The 15,595-nt window shown below is 42.8% G+C and overlaps 1 protein-coding gene across 2 annotated transcripts; it reads left to right on the top strand.

The window, feature by feature from the left end:
- The first annotated feature begins 3,507 nt into the window (after positions 1–3,507).
- LOC116266334 (MDIS1-interacting receptor like kinase 2-like) lies at positions 3,508–15,526 on the top strand. 2 transcript variants are annotated; one of them, XM_050080991.1, is made up of 2 exons: positions 3,508–7,759; positions 15,034–15,526. In XM_050080991.1, the coding sequence occupies exons 1-2, from the start codon at positions 4,483–4,485 to the stop codon at positions 15,414–15,416; spliced, it is 3,660 nt and encodes a 1,219-aa protein (XP_049936948.1). In that variant the 5' UTR covers positions 3,508–4,482; the 3' UTR covers positions 15,417–15,526. The 2 variants fall into 2 exon arrangements, with proteins under 2 accessions (XP_049936948.1, XP_031503360.1); XM_031647500.2 differs by lacking the exon at positions 15,034–15,526 and adding an exon at positions 7,898–8,524 and having other exon boundaries at positions 3,514–7,759.
- The last annotated feature ends 69 nt before the right edge of the window (positions 15,527–15,595 follow it).

Genomic DNA, 15,595 nt, shown 5'->3' with positions numbered 1-15,595 from the left:
ACCGTCTACTTTTTCATCTTATAATTAATTTTCAAGTTCATTGATCTTTTTTCCATAGTCATCAACCTTTTTCTTTAACTAATAAATTTTTGGTGTGTGGCATCAACATAACATCATGTGTTGCAAGTTGAAGCATGATAAAAACGATACTTTAAAACATCGAAAGTAAGCTTTGTACCCTATGAAATGAGGTGGATGAAAAACCTTGCTAAAGTAACTAAAAAAAATGTGTCGTATTTAAAAAAAAAAACAACAACATAAGTATGCAAAGCTTGACAGCCGCAAATAATTAGGGATGAAAGGGAAATATTAATTATGTGAAAACCCCAAGGAAGAAATTTTAGTGTGCGCATAAAAAAAAAAAATCCACCTAACAATGAGTTGGATTACCGATTTGATTTAAAATCTATTTAGATGATTTCGACAAAAATCTCGATCCAATTACTAATTGGATTTTGGACTCTGTATCTAGTCTCATAACTGAATCTGAATTACATTCCTAACTAGAAGTGGTTCTGTGAGGGTTTTTTTTTTTATTTGTTCTAAATAATTTTAAACCTTGCAAAAGATTTTTTCAAGCATCTGGACAGATTGGATCCGAATTCAGAGTCAGTTTCAACTAAATACACTATAACGAATATCCATATATTATGAAAGCGGTTCTTAAGAATTCAGAATGCAGTTCGGATTTGGTTTAACATATAAAATGTGGGGTTGTTTTAGGCATTAACTATTTTTTAAATAAAGGCACCTGTTTTGTGAATTTGCGGGAAAAGATGAGAGCCTTTTTGTGGTTATCAGGTTAGTCAGACGGCTGATTGTTAATTACTCATTTGTTACGCGATCATTTGTAATCTTTTCTTTAAGTTTTCTTAACGGTCATAAGTCGCAGTTGGACTTGTTCCTATTGGAGTTGTTCAACTCCAATTGTCTCACACAAATCTTTAGGTAATGTCTGTTTACCTCATCTTATCTAATCTCGAGATTCTCAAAAATTTGAATAAATTATCAATTTCAGTATAAGATCCGGTCTTATATAATTTTAAATGAGGAAGTGTGTGATATTTAAGGCTGACCGGAATTCTTTTCATATGGCACTTCCAGATTAAACAAATAGTACCATATTTGCGCACGGGCAAAGTCAAGGTATGGCCTGTGTAGACTTTGGGTTCATCTTAATTTTTTTTTAAAAAAAAAAATTATATGTAAATCTTAAAAGATTTCGCTTGTTTATATAAAAATTTTAAAAAATGATATTTTGATTCTAGTTAAAAATTAAAAACTTTAATTCTGTCTCTCTCATGAAAAAATTTCTAGCTTTGCTCCTGGACCGCATACATAATGTATATGTAGCCAATATCACCTCAGATCTCAAATGTAAGGTAAACATTGTCTCATCTTGTAGTCTTGCGTTGAAAAAATGGTTTTTGATTTGCGAAGTAAATGATATGGAATTGAAAAAAACCAAAACCTTGGAAGATCAAGTCTCATCTTTATTGTTTTTATTATCCATTTTTTCTTCTTGGAGGTCGAGTTGTCCATTGAATACCTTTGAAGTTCAAAGGTATGAAGCTTTGAAAAAGAAGCGATCAACCATTAGGCGGTATGAACCTTCCAAGGGTCTTGCCATTGAAAAGCAGAGCTGCACCTTAATCTAAGCTTTGAAAAGCAAATTCATGCGAATTCAGAGATAGCTTTAAACTTTCTTTTGTATTGTCAAAGGTAGGGTCTGCATGGGTTTGGCCCCATTTCAAATATATATTTTTTTAAATTTATATGCAATAAAAAGAGTTCACTTGTTTTATATAAAAATTTTAAAAAATAATATTCAAAATTTAAAAAGTTTGTTTCAACTCTCTTTATGAAAAATATCTGGTTCCGCCCTTGTTTCTAAGGCATGGTAATCATGAAGAGTTTCCTTTCTAATACAAGAAATTTTAAGGGGCAGTAATATGTAATAAACAAACAAATAGAATTATGTGGGGGGGCTGTGTGGGCTACTGCCCACAGAAGCCCACACCTAATCGATAAACGTTCTTTTCCTCTTTTGCCGACGTTTCTTAAAGTTGCAGACGTTGACTCCTTTCTTGTGGACAAGGGTGCAAAGGCATTGAAATTTGGTAACATGCATGATCGATGCGTCAAAATCATCAGACATACTTTATCCTCCACTACTATTTTCTTTACATTTTATTTGGTTTCTTCTTTATTTTCTTTTTCTTTACGCATATTTTCCATTTTATTTTATTTTTCTTCTTTCTTTCTCATCTTAATGTTTATCTATGTGTCTATCAATGTTAATTCAGAAATAAATGGCATTAGCTTGGTAGGGCAGAAAAAGATACTTTGGCTAATAATTTTTCCCGGCACTTAACACATAGATAAGATATGAATTACTCATGAGCTATCTTGCAAGACGCTCATTGGGAAAACAGAAAAATCATCTTTAATGTACAAAAAGTGTTTTATAAGCGAAAAAAAATTGGGAAATTGATTTTTTTTGTTCTTATAATTCATATTTACAATAAAAATGAAATGTATTGTTTGTCAGGCGATACATCATGGAGATTATATATAATATCCTATCACATCTTATAGCTTCGAGACTTCAATTTGACTCTTAAACACACCCCTAACCTGTCAATGATTTCACTTTCATCCAGAAAGCTTCCTAGTTTGGACAGAGAATTTTTCCTCATATACTTTTGTCTCGCTCCGTCCAATGAAACACAAAAATTCTTGTCCTTAGCTCAAGAAAACAGATGAAGTTGCCAAAGATAAGAGTGCCATGAATTGACAAAGATATTATTGTGTGTACTTTGAAAAGTAATTGAAAAGACAAAAGCTTCTAAATTGTAATAAAATTAATAAAAAAGTGAATAGTACGCGACATGTGGCTACTTTCATATTCGCTTATTGAACAAACCGGCTTGCCACTTGTTGGATTCATCAATTCGTTCCTAGAACTCCAGAACCCCATTCGATTGCTTCAGGTTTAAAATCTATGGATCTGTCAAACTTTTGCTGATGTGACAAAAGATCCACGGTAAAATCTACAATTCATCAAAATAAAGATCATTGGTCGGAGTTAAGATGCACACTTAAGATCCATATTTTACTTCTTTGTATTGTGAAAAAATTGGATTTAAGATTGAAGGGGAGAGGGTCTGGGCTTAAGCCTGCTACTGTCAAATCTTAAGGATCTCAAATTCAAAGATATCAAACACCTTTTATTGTTGAAGTGGGCCTGGTCATGGTGGTTGGTCCTCTTGTAAAGCTAACAGATAAACCGTAGACTTGGCAAGTCTTCGGGCGGAAGAATTCAATGCAACTGTTTGTTTTAGATTTATCTGACAGGTAAGAATGATTTTCGTTAGGTTGCAAAAGGAGTCTTGTATCTTTACAAAAACTTACTTCATCATCAAAACACCAAACTGGTTTTGGGGAGTTTAGTTTTGAACCATACTGAATACAGTCTGCTCGCGAGGCTACAAGTTTCCGAAAGAAGAACCGGAAATCTGCTCACATGTCTTCCTTCTTCCTCCCTTCCTCCCGTCCCGCACGCGGCTTTGCCAGATGCGGCCTTCCAATTTAGGCCGCCTCCAATTTAGACCATCTCAGCGCCGAGTTGCCTTTCCGTCATTGGCATACATATATAGTAAAATATAATATGGTTCGGCAACACAATAATAAAAAAACTGAAGCAATTGTGCATCAATTGGAAGAGAATGACTAACGGTGGTCGGCACCTATTTTGTAGGTCAGGATGAGATTGTGAAGATGAGAAATGGAACTCATTATCCTCAGTTCTTGTGCAACTGCTTCTATTCAGTACATTATCCGTGTGCAAAGAAGAGAACTGTGGGATTCTGCTGTTGCTTCTGAGACAATCGCCTTCTGCTAATGGGAAAGGGGCTTCAATGGGGAAAGGAATTCGTCAGTTCCGGCAGTCCCATTTTCCCTAGCTAAGTGGGAAACCAATTTCTTTAGGTTGGAGAATGGCTGCCCTCTGTCAAACAGCAGAAAGATTAAGTTGATTCAAGGCACCACAGGAAAGAACAGTTTCTACGTTGCTTATAAAAAAGACCCCCTTCTCTCCTGTCCTTGTCCTCATAGTCGCATTGAATGTTGGATTCCTTTAAACTTAATGAATTCTATCCACAGTTTTAAGGAAACACAGTTCCGACTTTTCTTCTAACAGATGCAGTAAATCCCATGACTCCCGCTGAAACCTTCCAGGTTCAAACTAGTTGCAATCGAAACTAATAAATTATTTCATCGTCGAAAGTCCAAACACCACAGTCGAGTATCCAAAAACTAAATCTATTAAATCCAGGCCTTCCCAACTCACCATTCACGCTTCCTCACATGATCATTTCCTGCAACATATTCATACTCGTTTTCATATGCAGTCAAAATCTGGACTACAACCCCTTTTAAAACCCTCCATTTCGGCCTCCACCGCACAACCCGCCCACCACCATGAAGTCACCACCGCCTTCCCTCCTCCCCTTCTTCCTCATCCTCGTCTTCTTTTCATTATTCTCCACATTCAGCTTAGCCAATCTCGAAGCAGAGGCCCTTTTGGGATGGAAAACCTCACTCCAAGGAAGAGATTCGCTCTCCTCCTGGACCAGCAACGGCACATCTAGCAAGACCAACCCCTGCAAATGGAAAGGCATCGTCTGCAGCGCCTCCGACTCCATCACCGAGATAAACCTCGCCGGATTTTCCTTGACGGGCACCCTTGCCTCCTTCAACTTCTCTGCCTTCCCCAACCTCTCGCGCCTCGACCTCAACCTGAACTCGCTCTCCGGCAGCATACCACAGGGGATCGGCTCCCTGACACAGCTTGTCTATCTCGACTTGGGCAGCAACTTGTTCAACGGCACGGTGCCGCCGGAGGTCGGAAACCTGAACCGCCTCACAATCCTTAGGCTCTACAACAACACCCTTGCAGGTGCTATTCCTTACCAACTCACCAATCTCACCAATGTCGTGATCTTCGATTTGGGCTCCAACTTTCTCACCGCGCCGGACCCATCAAAGGTCTCCGACTTGCCATCGGTGACATACCTTGGTCTCTACCTGAACAGCCTGACCGGTGAGTTCCCGGCCTTCGTGCTCCGGTGCCCCAAAGTGGAGTTCCTTGACTTGTCTTTGAACAACCTGACCGGCAAAATTCCGGATGAGATTGCCACACGACTCCCCAAGCTCCGTTTCTTCAACATCACCAATAATGGCTTCCAAGGCCCAATACCACAACAGTTATCAAAACTAGCCAAGCTAGAAGCCTTGCAATTGGGTAGAAACAACTTTTCAGGTCAGATTCCAGAGTGGATCGCCTCGTTGCAGAGCCTACGCATCCTCGAGCTCTATGAAAACAGCCTATATGGCAGCATCCTTGCGTCGTTCGGCCATCTCAAGTCTCTTGAGCGGCTCGACCTGCACCAAACAGGTCTGAATTCAACCATTCCCCCGGAGCTGGGCCAATTGAGGAATCTTACCACGCTGAATTTGTCCGATAATAAGCTAACCGGTCCCCTCCCTCAGACCCTCGCTAACTGGACAAAGATGAGGGACTTGGGCATGTCTGGTAATTCACTAACAGGGGTGATAGAACCCATCTTCCTCACCAACTGGACTCAACTAACTTCTCTGCAACTTCAGAGCAATCAGCTGACGGGAAGCATCCCAATGGAGATCGGATTGCTGAAGAATCTCACGTATCTCTACTTGTTCAAAAATATGATTACGGGTTCAATTCCACTGTCCATAGGAAACCTAACCAATCTGGTACAACTTGACCTCTCAGAGAACCAGCTCACCGGCCCCATACCGCCCACAATTGGAAAGCTGACGCAGCTCAACCTACTCAACCTCTTCAACAACAAACTCAACGGAAGTATCCCGCCTGAGATCGGAAACACGAGTTCTTTGCAGCAATTGGACATGAATACCAACAATTTGCAGGGCTTGCTACCCCAGTCCATCTCCAAACTTCAGAATCTCGAGCTCCTTTTCATATACACTAATAACTTGTCCGGAGAAATACCGTCGAACTTTGGATCCTCTGGAAGCCTGGTTAACGTGAGCTTCTCGAACAATAGCTTCTCCGGCTCCTTGCCTTCCGGGATCTGTGCTGGTGGGAAGCTGATTTACTTCACCGCAAGTCAGAACAATTTCAGTGGGCCGCTGCCGTCAACATTGAAGAACTGCTCTCTTCTGACAAGAATTCGACTGGAGAAGAATCATTTCACTGGAGATATCTCTGAATCGTTCGGAGTGTACCCAAATTTGGTGTACATGGATGTGAGCAATAACAACCTCTTCGGCAAGATTTCCCCAGCTTGGGCGCAGTGCAGCAACCTCACTTTTCTCAACCTAGCGGACAACAAAATCTCTGGAAGCATACCCCCGGAGATTGGCCGGTTATCCATGCTGCGCAGCCTCAGCCTGGGCTCGAATTCCCTTTCAGGTAAAATTCCGGTAGAATTGTTCAATTTAAGGACCGTCTTCAAGCTAAATTTGAGCAACAACGGACTCTCCGGTGTCATCCCGCCTGACATAGGCCAATTATCCAATCTGGAAACGCTCGATCTGTCTTACAACAATCTGAGCGGACCAATCCCCGGAGAGGTCGGCAAGTGTTCGAAACTGCAGTTATTGAACCTCAACCACAACCATCTGAACGGGGAGATCCCGTTCGAGATTGGCAACCTGGTTTCGTTGCAATCACTGCTTGATCTAAGCTCCAATGACCTCATCGGAAAGATACCGTCACAATTGGGGAAGCTAGTGTCGTTAATGAGCCTGAACCTTTCAAGAAATCAACTCTCCGGCCAAATCCCTGATGACTTCAGTGACCTGAGAAGTTTGCAAAGCGTCGACTTCTCCTACAACCAACTCTCCGGCCCACTACCGGACAACAGGCACATTCTGGACTCACCCTTTTCAGCATTCATCGGAAACCCCGGCCTATGTGGGAAGGCAAAGGGCTTAACCGAATGTCCTATCTCGATCGGAAAAAGGAACTCGCGCTCGAAAATCCTGATCCTAGCCATTCTGCTCCCGGCAATACTAGTCTTCATCCTGCTGCTCGCCTTCTTATGCCTAATCTACAGGCGAGACGAATGGTCCGCCATAATCGACCGAAATCACGGGCGGGAGATCAAGATTTGGAACGTGAAAGGGAAACTGAGCTTCACCGAGATCGCCGCAACGACAGAAAACTTCAGCGACAAGTACTGCATAGGCAAGGGCGGGTTCGGGAGCGTCTACCGTGCCGCACTGCCGTCCGGCCAAATACTCGCCGTGAAAAGGCTGCTTCCGTCGGAGGAAGGTTTTCAGGCGGTTGAGCAGAAGAGCTTCCGGAACGAGATCAGGGCGCTGACGGAGGCCCGGCACCGGAACATAGTGACGCTGTATGGGTTCTGCACCAAGGAGAGGAGCATGTATCTGGTGTATGAGTATTTGGATCGGGGCAGCTTGGGGGGCTTGCTGTACGGGATCCATGGCGAGTGGGAGGATCTGAGTTGGGAGGTTCGGGTCCGGATTTTGAGGGGCGTGGCTCATGCGCTCTCCTACCTTCACCACGACTGCTCGCCTCCCATCCTGCATAGGGACATCTCCATCAACAACGTTTTGTTGGATTCGGATCTTGAGGCCCGGGTCTCAGACTTCGGTACAGCAAAGGTTCTTGGACCCAATACCAGCAGCTTCACCGCCGCCGCTGGGTCCTACGGCTACATGGCACCTGGTTAGTATGCTTTTCCTTAAAACGTGTTTGTTTACGTGTGACAAATTGTCTCACTGAAAACAATTCCCTTTTTCCTTTGAGTGGCAGCTGGGATGGAAGAGATCTGCTAACCATCATCTCTGTTCTGATTTTCTGCAGAATTGGCATATACAATGAAGGCGACGGAGAAGTGTGATGTCTATAGCTTTGGAGTTGTGGCGTTAGAGTTGATGATGGGGAAGCACCCTGGCAACGTCATCTCCATCTTGTCGATGGCGGCGGCACAAATTCCCGGCGGCAGCGCGGAGGAGTTCTTGCTAAACGACGTGCTGGACCCGCGGTTGCCCCTACCGACGGGCCAGCTCGCAGAGGAGGTAGTCTTCGTGGTCTCCGTAGCTCTTGCTTGCACTCGGTCAAGGCCTGACGCTCGGCCGACCATGCGGCATGTGTCTCAAGAGCTCTCTGCTTCTACGCTGCCTTACCTCTCTCAACCACTGGAATCGATCACACTGAACAAATTAAGCTACAGCAAGACCTAGTGTGTCATCTCTTTTGGCTTCTGAATATCAAGCCGATTTGTAACCATGGTTTTGTACCTTTGTAGCGTCAATATTCACTTATCTGAGGTTGTCAGGATGGTTAAGAGTTTGAGAGATTGGGTTGAGATTGTCTTCAGTGGTGTTTGATGAAGCTGGATGCGTTAACTTTGGATCTGAGGTCACTTGTATTTGCAGAACTCTTCATTTGTATATGAAGCCCACTTGAATAGTAAAACTTAAATGCCGAAAAAAAAAACAAAATCTTTTCTAGAGTGCAAATGTGGTTCATTGTTAGAAATAGGCAGGAGATCGAAATGGTCCTCAAGGTTCCATAGAATCAAGGGCTCTACATATATTTTTTGTCCATTTCAAAACTTTTTTTTAACACTTTATGAGAGGTATGTTAATCATTCAAGGAAGTGAATTCATATATGAATGTGGAAATTTAGATATTCGGATTCGAATTCATATGAATGTGGATGACAAAAAAAAAATCTATATAATATCCGAATCCGACTTTCAAAACCAAATCCTGTTCTGATCCGAATCAGAATTTTGAATCAAAATCCGATTCTGATCCGAATCGAACTTTCAAATTCAAAAATCCGATTCTGAATCCGACTTTCTAATTGAATATCCAATTTCAATATGAATCCAAATTGTATATTCAAAAAACCGATTATGATTGGAAGAGTTTCAAATTTGATATCCAAAACTTTAAATTGCCACACAAATTTGACCAATAATATTTGAGAAGAAACTAAAGCACAATGATTTTAGCAGCAATATTGAGAACTTAACAAGGGTTAAATCCATTTATATAAATATCTAATCTTCTAAATAACACTTTACAATAAGTAAAAAAAAAAAACATAAGGTAATTTGCATAAAATCTGAAAAAAAAAAATCATTCTTAATTACAAGGAAAAAAAATCTCAAAACAAGGAACTAAGAATTGAGGCTTGAACGATCAGGTTTACAATCACATAAAACCAGAGACATCGTCAATTTTGTGATCGCCGGAAGTGTAGCTCCTTCGCCATTAGCATCCAACATCCTCGGCAATCCAGTCGCCTGAAATAGGCGCTCACCGGTGGAACTGTGAGAAAAGTGGGCAGAGCTCATGGGAAAACGGTGGAAATGCCTCTAAAGAAAGAGCAGCAGACGGTGATAAATCTTACATGATCTCCTGAACTCGTTGACGGAGAATCATCCACAGCCCCCCTGTTTGCTGCTTTTGCGGCTACAGGGTGAAATCGGAAGCGATGAAAAGGGGCAAACGGTGGGGCGGGAAACGGTTCATCTCATCGAGTTCGGGCTGACCGAGCTCGAGCTCTGCAGCTCAACTCCCTCGATATAGTTTCTTCAATCAACAAGTTTTTCAAAACAAACAATTTTTATATCAGCATGGAGTGAATAATAGAAATAAAAGAAAAAGAAACTATTAAACCCATATCACCTATGCCAGTCAACCTAATTCTAGATTTAGAAGTTTTATGTTATTTTCAAATACTTTCTTTGATTAATTTTTTTTTTTTAAATACTTATCTAAAACAACTAGTTTATCAACTGAATGAAATTTTTCAGAGGTTACATGTTTACACAAAATGATGTGTTCGATTAATTAGCTAAATATTTTTTTTCAATAAACAAATTTTCATATGATTTTCGTATTTTTTTTCATATTGAATGTACATATTGAACATTGATTTATACATTTTAAAATAATAACAAATTTTCTTTGGCAAACATTTGATAAAACATATTAGCTTTCAATATTAATGTTATTTTTATACTATTAGTTATCCATTATAAAAAAAAATTAAGTTTTAACAATTCTTGATTGAAAAGATTTATATTAATTTCTGTTATTTGGCAAACCATCCCTTTGTTTTTATTTTGACTAATTAATCTTTTTTCAATTTAGTTGATCAAATGATCCAATTACTTACAAAGTATGCCTTTTTTATCAATTAACTAATTAAAAATTTTGTTGGCATCACAAAAGGCTTATTTGAAATATCAATTTTAAGTTTTAAATATTATCTTGAGAGGCATTCAATAAAATTGAAACCATATAAAAGTTTCAAATATTCAAAATAAATTATTATATTCACATAATTAAAATTGTTTGCTTAATGAAATTTTATATCAAATTATTTTTTAAAATTGTACTTTTTATTTAAGAAGGTTTTTTTAATAGGATATTAGTTATTTAGTTTAAATAAGCTAAAATTTCCTTGACTTAGGGTCAGTTCATATTCTAATTTTTACAAGTATAGTACTTAGTATGATAAAACTAATCCATCTTGCCGTTTAGGTTAGGTTTACATGAGCGAGGGAAACGACATTGTTTGTCTCATTTCAAAAGATTCTGAGCGTGTGGATGCATGCATAATCAACATCACATTTACGAAATTAGAATCCTTGAATTTGTATATACGATCTTTATAATGTATAACAAAGCTTCATTCTGTTTGGATAACAAGGAAATTAATGACATGCATTCATCTCTTTGTGAACAGGGATGCGAAGGAAATGAATCCATGCATGGTAGATACTTCTCTTTGTGAAGAGGGGATCCAAGGGATTGAATCCATGCATAATAGATAGTCTCTTTGTGAACAAGGGTAAGAAGGGATTGAATCCATGTATGATAGATACGTTTCTTTGTGAAGAGGGTTGCGAAGGGATTGAATCCATGCATGATAGATACGTCTCTTTGTGAACAGGTGTGCGAAGGGATTGAATCCATGCATGATCGATATGCAAAAGGATGAAATCCACGATAGATAAGTCTCTTTGTGAAGAGGGGTGCAAAGTGATTGAATCAAGGATTGATGGATACGTCTCCTTGTGAAGAGGGTGATAGATAAGTTTCTTTGTGAAAACAGGGGGTTGAATCGGTAGATATTTGTGAACAGGGGTTTGAAGGGATTGAATCCATGCATGATAGATACATCAAACAGTAAGGACAAGCTCTTTATTCTATTAGATTCTTTACTAGACAGCACAATAAAAACAGATTTTCTTTTCTATATCGTGCCACAGCGATGGATTATGTCGGATCTTCCGCTGCAAAAAGGCTGCCTCTTTCATGGGCGCCCGCGGATTCTTCTAACAGATGCTGGTGGCTCCAAAATAATTGCAATTGAAACTAATAAATTCTTCTCATTGTTGAAAGTCCAAACGACAGTCAAATTCAATCGTTCACACTCAGGCACAATATCATTTCCTGCAACATGTTCATACTCGTTTTCATATGCAGTCAGAATCTGGCCTACCACCCTTTTTAAAACCCTCCATTTCGGCCTCCACCGCACCACCCGCCCACCACCATGAAGTCACTACCGCCTTCCCTCCTTCCCTTCTTCCTCAGCCTCATCTTCTTTTCGTTATTCTCCACATTCAGCTTAGCCAATCTCGAAGCAGAGGCCCTTCTGAGATGGAAAACCTCACTCCAACGAGCAGATTCGCTTTCCTCCTGGACCAGTAACACCACCTCCAGCAAGACCAGCCCCTGCAATTGGAAGGGCATCGTCTGCAGCACTTCCGGCTCCGTCACCCAGATAAACCTCGCCGGATTTTCCTTGACGGGCACCCTTGCCTCCCTCAACTTCTCTGCCTTCCCCTACCTCTCGCACCTCAACCTCAATCTGAACTCCCTCTCCGGCAGCATACCACGGGGCATCGGCTCCCTGACCAAGCTCGTTTATCTCGACTTGGGCAGCAACTTGTTCAACGGCACGGTGCCGCCGGAGGTCGGAAACCTGAACCGCCTCACAATCCTTAGGCTCTACAACAACACCCTTGCAGGTGCTATTCCTTACCAACTCACCAATCTCACCAATGTCGTGATCTTCGATTTGGGCTCCAACTTTCTCACCGCGCCGGACCCATCAAAGGTCTCCGACTTGCCATCGGTGACATACCTTGGTCTCTACCTGAACAGCCTGACCGGTGAGTTCCCGGCCTTCGTGCTCCGGTGCCCCAAAGTGGAGTTCCTTGACTTGTCTTTGAACAACCTGACCGGCAAAATTCCGGATGAGATTGCCACACGACTCCCCAAGCTCCGTTTCTTCAACATCACCAATAATGGCTTCCAAGGCCCAATACCACAACAGTTATCAAAACTAGCCAAGCTAGAAGCCTTGCAATTGGGTAGAAACAACTTTTCAGGTCAGATTCCTGAGTGGATCGCCTCGTTGCAGAGCCTACGCATCCTCGAGCTCTATGAAAACAGCTTATATGGTAGCATCCTTGCGTCGATCGGCCAGCTCAAGTCTCTCGAGCAGCTCGACCTGCACCAAACAGTTCTGAATTCAACCATTCCCCCGGAGCTTGGCTTACTGGGGAATCTTGCATGGGTGAATTTGTCCGAGACTAAGCTAACCGGTCCCCTCCCTCAGAGCCTCGCTAACTGGACAAAGATGAGGGAGTTGGGCATGTCTGGTAATTCACTAACAGGGGTGATAGAACCCATCTTCCTCACCAACTGGACTCAACTAACTTCTCTGCAACTTCAGAGCAATCAGCTGACGGGAAGCATCCCAATGGAGATCGGATTGCTGAAGAATCTCACGTATCTCTACTTGTTCAAAAATATGATTACGGGCTCAATTCCACTGTCCATAGGAAACCTAATCAATCTGGTACAACTTGACCTCTCAGAGAACCAGCTCACCGGCCCTATACCACCCACAATTGGAAAGCTGACGGAGCTCAACCTACTCAACCTCTTCAACAACAAACTCAACGGAATTATCCCGCCTGAGATCGGAAACATGAGTTCTTTGCAGCAATTGGACATGAATACCAACAATTTGCAGGGCTTGCTACCCCAGTCCATCTCCAAACTTCATAATCTCGAGCTCCTTTTCATATACACTAATAACTTGTCCGGAGAAATACCGTCGAACTTTGGATCATCTGGAAGCCTGGTTAACGTGGGCTTCTCGAACAATAGCTTCTCCGGCTCCTTGCCTTCCGGGATCTGTGCTGGTGGGAAGCTGATTTACTTCACCGCAAGTCAGAACAATTTCAGTGGGCCGCTGCCGTCAACTTTGAAGAACTGCTCTCTTCTGACAAGAATTCGACTGGAGAAGAATCATTTCACTGGAGATATCTCTGAATCGTTCGGAGGGTACCCAAATTTGGTGTACATGGATGTGAGCAATAACAACCTCTTCGGCAATATTTCCCCAGCTTGGGCGCAGTGCAGCAACCTCACTTTTCTCAACCTAGCGGACAACAAAATATCTGGAAGCATACCGCCAGAGATTGGCCGGTTATCCATGCTGCGCATCCTCAGCCTGGGCTCCAATTCCCTTTCGGGTAAAATTCCAGTAGAATTGTTCAATTTAAGGACCATCTTCCAGCTAAATTTGAGCAACAACGGGCTCTCCGGCATCATCCCGCCTGACATAGGCCAATTATCCAATCTGGAAACGCTCGATCTATCTTACAACAATCTGAGCGGACCAATCCCCGGAGAGGTCGGCAAGTGTTCGAAACTGCAGTTATTGAACCTCAACCACAACCATCTCAATGGGGAGATTCCGTTCGAGATTGGCAACCTGGTTTGGTTGCAATCACTGCTTGATCTAAGCTCCAATGACCTCATCGGAAAGATACCGTCACAATTGGGGAAGCTAGTGTCATTAATGAGCCTGAACCTTTCAAGAAATCAACTCTCCGGAAAAATCCCTGATGACTTCAGTGACCTGAGAAGTTTGCAAAGCGTCGACTTCTCCTACAACCAACTATCCGGCGCACTACCAGACAACAGGCACATTCTGGACTCACCCTTTTCAGCGTTCATCGGAAACCCCGGACTATGTGGGAAGGCAAAGGGCTTAACCGAATGCCCTACCTCCACCGGAAACAATAACTCGCGCTTGAAAATCCTTATCCTTATCCTGGCCATTCTGCTCCCGGCAATACTAGTCTTCATCCTGCTGTTTGCCTTCTTTTGCATAATCTATAGGCGAGAGGAAAGCTCCGCCATGACTAACCGAAATCAAGGCCGGGACATCGAGATTTGGAACGTGAGATGGGAACTGACCTTGAACCAGATCGCCGCAGCGACAGACAACTTCAGCGACGAGTATTGCATAGGCAAGGGCGGGTTCGGGAGCGTCTACCGTGCCGCACTGCCGTCCGGCCAAATACTCGCCGTGAAAAGGCTGCGGGGGTCAGAGGAAGGTTATGAGGCGGTGGAGGAGAAGAGCTTCCAGAATGAGATCCGGGCGCTGACGGAGGCCCGGCACCGGAACATAGTGACGTTGCATGGGTTCTGCACGAGGGAGAGGAGCATGTTTCTGGTGTACGAGTATCTGGATTGCGGCAGCTTGGAGGGCATGTTGTACGGGACCCAAGGAGAGTGGGAGGGTCTGAGTTGGGAGGTTCGGGTCCGGATCGTGAAGGGAATGGCTCATGCCCTCTCCTACCTTCACCACGACTGCTCGCCTCCCATCCTGCATAGGGACATCTCCATCAACAACATTTTGTTGGATAAGGATCTCGAGGCCCGGGTCTCCGACTTCGGCACCGCAAAGGTTCTTGGACCCGACACCAGCAGCTTGACCGCCGCCGCTGGGTCCTACGGCTACATGGCACCTGGTTTGTATGCTTTCCTTTAAAACGTGTTTGTTTACATGTGACAAATTGTCTCACTGAAAACAATTCCCTTTTTCCTTTGAGTGGCAGCTGGGATGGAAGAGATCTGCTAACCATCTCTGTTCTGGTTTTCTGCAGAATTGGCATATACAATGAAGGCGACGGAGAAGTGTGATGTCTATAGCTTTGGAGTTGTGGCGTTAGAGTTGATGATGGGGAAGCACCCCGGCAACATCATCTCCATCTTGTCATCGATGGCGGCGGCACAAATTCCTGGCGGCAGCGCGGAGGAGTTCTTGCTAAAGGATGTGCTGGACCGGCGGTTGCCCCTACCGACCGGCCATCTCGCCGAGGAGGTAGTCTTCGCGGTCTCCGTTGCACTTGCATGCACTCGGACCAGGCCTGCCGCTCGGCCCACCATGCGGCATGTGTCTCAAGATCTCTCTGCTCGTGCTCAGCCCAACCTCTCTGAACCACTCGAATCGATCACACTGAACGATTTAAGCTACAACATGACCTAGTGTGTGTTCTCTGTTGTTTTTTTTCTTCACGTGCCTTTTGAATATCAAGCCGATTTGTAACTATGCTTTTGTAGTGTAAATATTTACTTACGTGAAGTTGTGAGGATGGTTTTGAGATTGGATTTCGATTGTTTTCAGTGGTGTTTCAAAAAACTTGGATGTGTTACCCTTGTGTCTGA

Source organism: Nymphaea colorata, chromosome 12, assembly GCF_008831285.2.
Source record: "Nymphaea colorata isolate Beijing-Zhang1983 chromosome 12, ASM883128v2, whole genome shotgun sequence".
In the NCBI taxonomy this organism is placed as follows: domain Eukaryota; kingdom Viridiplantae; phylum Streptophyta; class Magnoliopsida; order Nymphaeales; family Nymphaeaceae; genus Nymphaea; species Nymphaea colorata.
The sequence above is the reverse complement of the archived record's forward strand: the minus strand, read 5'-3'. Positions and strand labels throughout refer to the sequence as shown.